The 6,910-nt window shown below is 42.9% G+C and overlaps 1 protein-coding gene across 1 annotated transcript in view; it reads right to left on the bottom strand.

Moving 5' to 3' along the window:
• LOC135113781 (ammonium transporter Rh type B-B-like) overlaps positions 1-3,166 on the bottom strand; it is a 48,770-nt gene extending 45,604 nt beyond the window's left edge. The window contains exons 1-2 of the mRNA XM_064029362.1: positions 376-3,166; positions 1-61 (exon numbers count right to left, since the gene is read on the bottom strand). The exon at positions 1-61 is cut by the window's left edge and continues 105 nt beyond it. Of these exons, the coding sequence (XP_063885432.1) occupies positions 1-61; positions 376-613 (299 nt within the window). The 5' untranslated portion in view covers positions 614-3,166. The remainder of the gene's footprint in view (positions 62-375) is intronic.
• Between the last annotated feature and the right edge of the window lie 3,744 nt (positions 3,167-6,910).

Raw genomic sequence — 6,910 nt, 5'->3', positions numbered from 1 at the left:
TCTTGAGGCGTCTCGTTTTGCCGCTGTGTCTCTGCTCTGTTCCCATGCGTGGAACACTCGCCTGGGGAGGAAGAGAATGGGGTGAAGCAGTGGAAAGCCACTTTTTTTTTTTAATACTTAATGGCGAAGAGAGAGAGAGAGAGAGAGAGAGAGAGAGAGAGAGAGAGAGAGAGAGAGAGAGAGAGAGAGAGAGAGAGAGAGAGAGAGAGAAGTATGTTACGTGATGAAAGATAGTATTGAGCTTGGATTATTTACATTATTTATTATTTACAGAAACAAAAAAAAAAAAACATGGCTTTTACTTGCAGTATTTGCATGAGTATAGAAAGATTTTACGTGGCTTTTAAGAAAACTTCACACATTATGAACACTTACAGTCATGGGAATAAGAAGCAGACTTTGGGGTCGACTGCACCACCTTCAGTCTGGGGATCTTCGACGTGTTAGGAGAGAAGTCACTATCGGTGTCTGTTGCTTCATTAGAGACCTGCAGGAGAGATGTGTCTCGAGCCGATGTGAAAGGACGGGCGATCATGAGGTGGAACTCACCCCCGAGACTATTCTGTTGAATTTTGGCAGACGGCGAAGGAGAGGAGGACTTCAGGCAGTGCATCGTCCCTGATAGTGCTTTAATCTCGTGGTAAGATGTTTGTATTTGATGGTGGGGTGTCCTTTGTTTGTTAACTGGGTGTTTTGTATTTACTTCTGTGTTCTGTGATTTGAGAATGCTGTGTTTGTCGTCGGCAGGTCCTTTTTGATGGCAACGTTACTTCTTAGTGGTGCTTCCCGTGTTCACTGCAGTGTGTCAAGTTTTAAAAGAAAGGGTGTGATGTGCCTGCTCGCACAGTTTCCTTTGTTTACTGGCAAGGTGTTCCTTGTTTACTCCCAGGGTGCCCCTTGTTTACTGGTAGAGTGATCCTTGTTTACTGGCAAGGTGTTTAGTTTGTTGGCAGTCCCTTGTTTGTTGGTGTCCCTTAATTACTGATGAGGTACCTGGTTTGCTAACAGGATGTCCCTTTTTTACTGGTAAGGTATATCTTGTATATTGGCAGGGTGCCCCTTGATTACTGATAGGGTATTTGTTTTGGTGGCACGGTGTCCGTTGTTTACTGGCACGGTGTTTGATTTACTGGCATGGTGTCCCTTGTTAGTTGGGAAGGTGCCCCATAATTACTGATAGGGTATTTGATTTGCTCACAGGGTGCCCCTTATTTGTTGGCAGGGTGTCTTGTATTTGTCGGCAGGGTGTTTGGTTTGCTGGCACGGTGTTTAGTTTGGTGGCAGGGTGTCCCTTGTTTATTGGCAGGGTGTTAGGTTAGGTGGCAAGGATTCTCTTGTTTATTAGTAAGGTGTTTGGTTTCTTGTAAGGATATCCCTTGTTTGTTGACAGGATGTTTACTTTGCTAGCAGGGTGTACCTTGTTTGTTGGCAGGGTGCTTCTTGTTTACTGGCAAGGTGCCTCTTGTTTACTGGCAGGGTGTTTGGTTGGCTGGCACGGTATCTCCTGCTTATTGGCAGGGTGTTTGGGTTGCTGGGAGGGTGTCCCTTGCTTGTTGGCAGGATGTCCCTTGTTTATTGTCAGGATGCCTCTTATTTACTAGCAGGCTGCCCCTTGTTTACTGGCACAAGGTGTTTGGTTTGCTGTTAGGGTTTTTTTTTAGGGGGGATAAAGTATGCCTTGTTTGTTGGCAGGGTGCCTCTTGTTTGTTGACAGGATGTTTGGCTGACTGGCAGGGTGCCCCTTGTTTACTTTACTAGCAGGATTTACTGACAGGATTTACTGGCAGGATACTCCTTGTTTACTGGCACTTTGATTGATTTACTGGCAGGTGTCTTGTGTTTGCTGACAAGGTGTCCTTTGATTTCAGTATGTCCCATGTAGATTGGTATCCTGTGTTTACTGTTAGGATATCCTTTGAGTTCAGTGTCTCGTCTTTGATGGCAGGAGTCCCTTTGACTGCTGCAAGGTGCCCGAATGTGCTATAGGATGCCCTATGTTTGTTGCCAGTGTCTATATTTTTGCTAGCTGAGTGATCTATGGCCCAGTTCTATTATAATTTTCATCCATATATATTAAACAAATCGTCTTTTTATCAATAAGAGCGTTTTGATTTTTTTTTTTTTATCAAATAGCTTTCTTTTATCCTTATTCAAGATGTAGTTAAATTTATTTGTGTCTCCACTTTTTGCATTGTGACTTGTAGTTGTATTATCGTGCTCCTCTGTTGTATGATCTTTTGCATCATTAATTATCTAAGAGGCATTTATGGGTTCAAGAGAACGCGCTGAGTTTTCTAATTTACATCAATGCTAGTCACTGACGCTACGGACACGTAGTTCACTTTGGGACAGTTGAAACTTGTTATACGTGCACACACACTACTGCTGCTGTGTTGACTGACTGACCAGACGCGCGCTTTTGTCATGTGGTGTAAAATTAACTTTACGACCAACGCCCTCTTTTGTGTTCCTATCTGCTTCCCATCAGTTTAGAAGCGTGGACTGCGCTGTTGGTGGGGAGAAGACTGGAAAAAGATACCATCACCACTCCAATGATTATCTCCACCAGAAGTAGCAGTACATTCCTCACCACTCCACCTCCAATAGTAATCTCTAACTTTGTTAATTTTCTTTCATTTATTTATTTATTTTTTTCGTTTTTCATGACGGACTAATTTATTTTCCTATAACGTGTTATAATTGACTTAATTTATCAAATATACCATACACATTATGTCATACTGGTGTCAAATTATTCTCATTATAGATAATTATTTGGATATTGTTACGAGCGAAGCGAAGTTTGCTATGGAGGTTGTTTCGTTTTGGGTGAACCGGCCAAGACCGACCCTAACACTATTTAAAAGCTAATATCTCCTGAAGTACGCGGGCGATCGTAACGAAATTACCACAATATGATAAAACAACTCTATCAATTTCATATGATATAGCTTCCATCTCTTCCATTTTTTCAACTCAATAGGTAACTTGCAAAAAATAGAAAGGATTTTTTTTTTGAACGCACAATGAAATTTTCTATCCAACAGTATATAACACAAGTTTTCACTTTTATTTATTTATTTTTTTTTTAATATTAGGCTAGTCCGCCATGTGCGGGGCGCCTGAAATTGCCACTTTCTCACACGCAGACTCTCTTTCTTACTAGTAGTAGTAGTAGTAGTACTAGTAGTAGTAGTAGTAGTAGTAGTAGTAGTAGTAGTAGTAGTAGTAGTAGTGTGTGTGTGTGTGTGTGTGTGTGCCAGCCTGCTTCTCTCTCTCTCTCTCTCTCTCTCTCTCTCTCTCTCTCTCTCTCTCTCTCTCTCTCTCTCTCTCTCTCTCTCTCTCTCTCTCTCCCCTTCTGCTATAACTATTGCTATTACTACTACTACTACTACTACTGTATCAGTCTAAACAATTACTGTTATTATAAATATGTATATTCACTATTTCATATATTCATCCCATGTGTAGCATGGCCAGCTGCGCCTTCCTTCCTGGTCATTCTCTACCTCTCAAGAGAATTTCACACTCACTTCCACTCCTTAGGGATAACGCCTGCGTACATATGTTCGTCTTCCTTCCTGATCATTTCTCCTCCTCTATCTCAAGGGAATTTCACACCCACTTCAAGTCTTTTAACTTGATAAATCAGTCACAGCATGGCTTCACGAAGGGGAAGTCTTGCCTGACAAACTTGTTAAGTTTTTACAGTAAGGTGTACGAGGCAGTAGATAATGGTGATAGTTATGATATCTTATATCTGGACTTTAGTAAAGCATTCGACAAGGTGCCCCATCAAAGGCTCCTGAGAAAGGTTAGGGCGCACGGGATAGATGGGAAGGTGTTAGGTTGGATAGGGTCATGGCTTGGTAACAGGCGACAGAGAGTGCTAATAAACGGCTCGAAATCCGAGTGGGGTCATGTCATTAGTGGGGTGCCACAGGGATCAGTATTAGGGCCATTATTATTTCTAATATATATCAATGACTTGGATAGTGGAATTAGTAGCGATGTTAGTAAATTTGCGGATGACACAAAGATAGGTAGATTAATTAGGTCAGAAGCGGATGCCATCGCCTTGCAGACAGACTTAGATAGAATGAATGAATGGACGGATAGATGGCAAATGCAATTTAATATCAATAAATGCAAAGTGCTTAGCGTAGGTAGAGGAAACCCACACAATAGGTACACATTAAACACCCAAACTCTGGTAGGTACAGGGTACGAGAAAGATTTAGGAGTTATAGTTAGCTCTGAACTCCGTCTAGGGAAACAATGCATAGAAGCCAGAAACAAGGCAAATAGGGTACTAGGATTAATTTTTAGGAGTGTTAAAAGTAGAAGGCCGGAAGTAATATTAAAGTTATACTTGGCGCTGGTCAGACCTCATCTAGACTACGCGGTGCAGTTCTGGTCCCCACATTACAGGAAAGATATAGGTCTATTAGAATCAGTACAGAGGAGAATGACTAAAAGGATTCAGGGGATGAGGAGTATTCCTTACGAAGCGAGGTTGAAGCGGTTAAATTTACATTCTCTAGAGAGACGTAGGTTAAGAGGGGACCTGATAGAAGTCTTTAAGTGGTATAAGGGTTATAACAAGGGAGATGTAAGCAAAATTCTTAGGATCAGTAACCAAGGTAGAAAGGATCAGTAACCAAGGTAGAACAAGAAATAACGGGTTCAAGCTTGAAAAATTTAGGTTTAGGAAGGAGATAGGAAAAAATTGGTTCTCAAATAGAGTGGTAGATGAGTGGAACGGACTCAGTAATCATGTAGTTAGTGCCAGGACACTAGAGAGCTTTAAGAGAAGATTAGACAAGTTTATGGATGGGGATAACAGATGGAAATAGGTAGGAGTGTTTCATACAGGGACTGCCACGTGTAAGCCTGGTCGCTTCTTGCAGCTTCCCTTATTTCTTATGTTCTTATGTTCTTTAGGGATAACACCTGCGTTCGTCCCCCTTTCTCTACTTTCAAGGGAATTTCACACCCACTTCCAGTCCTTAGGGATAACTATCTGGGATCCACTTAGCTCAGATAAATACAGCCCGCATGGTAGCGAGCTCTCAGTTCCAGTTCACTCCCAGTCAGAGTAGAAGTCAGTCAGTCACCCAGTCATGAGCGGTCAGTCTTGGTCTCTTACTCAGTTCCGCACCAGTCACAGTCAGCCTTGAGAAACGCTGCTCAGTCATCAATCATATCACTTCAGAGAGAGAGAATAATCAATCATCACGTTACAATTTCGAGTCTCGTTACAATTCTCGAGTCCAGTGTGTACAATCAATCATTTATTAAATCAAGAACTCTTGTTATCATGTCTTTTATTCACACATATCAACTATATCAACCAAATACCCACGACCTCCAAACTACCAGAATCACCACCACATTACGGTCCTCCACGCTACCAACACACCAAGCATCATCAGTCATCTGGGCAAGCAACAACCATCAATTCCAGTGGTGGACAGTGGTGGACAACAAATCTGATACAGTGGTGGCACACAACCGATACACTACAACTACTACTACTACTAATAATAATAATAATAGTAAGTGTTTTTCAGTCACTTAATGAGAGAGAGAGAGAGAGAGAGAGAGAGAGAGAGAGAGAGAGAGAGAGAGAGAGAGAGAGAGAGAGAGAGAGAGAGGGGGGCAGGCAGGCACACACACACACACACACACACACACTACTACTACTACTACTACTACTACTACTACTACTACTATTGCTACAACAACAACAACAACAACAACAACAACAACAACTACTACTACTACTACTACTACTACTACTACTACTACTACTACTACTACTACTACTACTACTACTACTACTACGTCAGTGCACGAAGGTTCTGGACAAGGGGACAGAAAGCATTCGTGGACATACGGATCTTTGACCCGATGGCCGCCTGTCACCACGAACTCTCCCTGGAGGCCGCCCACCGCAAGAATGAGCAGGAGAAGATCCGAGCGTATGGGGAGAGAATCCAACACGTTGACCAGGGCAGCTTCACATCTCTGGTCTTCACCACATCTGGCGGGATGGGCTCCAAGGCTCAGTGCTTCTACTCAAGACTAGCCGACCTAATGGCAGAAAAGAAGCACCAGCCAAGGAGCCATGTCGTCGCATGGATGAGGTGCCGTCTCTCATTCTCCCTCCTCAGATCTGCCCTCCTGTGTCTCAGGGGAACAAGGCATTCCACTCCCATACCTGCAGACTTAGGAGGCCTCGACTGCGAGGCTACAGTGGTGGAGAGTGGCATAAGAGTAGATAGAGTAGAGGTAGAGTGAATTTATAGTTAACAACTAATGTTTATATTATAGAGTATTAGATATGGTTGGATGCCACAGTCATTAGCGAGAGCTGGGGCTAATGACCTCCAAGTAATGGAGCCCTTAATTGACACATCAATAAACATGGGGTGGAGGTATTATTTTAATGTATTTTGTAGTACTACTACTACTACTACTACTACTACTCCAGGAGGAGGCAGTAGACACCTGCCGAAACGATAATTACTCCCAGTGAGGTCTAAAGCACTGTTCAGGGGGTGCTGTGAACTTATCATTAAACCCAGCTGTGACCTCACTGAACGTTTCCCTTTGTGTCTCACAACACAAGGGGGCAGTCACAGCCTGCCCTCTAAAGACAACTCTCTTCCTCCTCACAAAACTACAAGCACCTAATAACACACACACCCTTCACTCAAAAATTTTAAAATCATCATGGCGACTCCTACACCAGCCTCGGAGTCCCCATCTGGGGAGGGGACCATAAATGTCCCCAGGTCGGACTGCCTTTCTGTCGACGACACTAAGTGTCTTGACACCCCCCTCAACTTTTTCTTCATTAACTTCTGCAACATTCGCGGTCTAAGAACTAATTTTCAATCTGTAG

The sequence above is a fragment of the Scylla paramamosain genome, chromosome 26, assembly GCF_035594125.1.
Source record: "Scylla paramamosain isolate STU-SP2022 chromosome 26, ASM3559412v1, whole genome shotgun sequence".
Taxonomy (NCBI): Eukaryota; Metazoa; Arthropoda; class Malacostraca; order Decapoda; family Portunidae; genus Scylla; species Scylla paramamosain.
The sequence above is the reverse complement of the archived record's forward strand: the minus strand, read 5'-3'. Positions and strand labels throughout refer to the sequence as shown.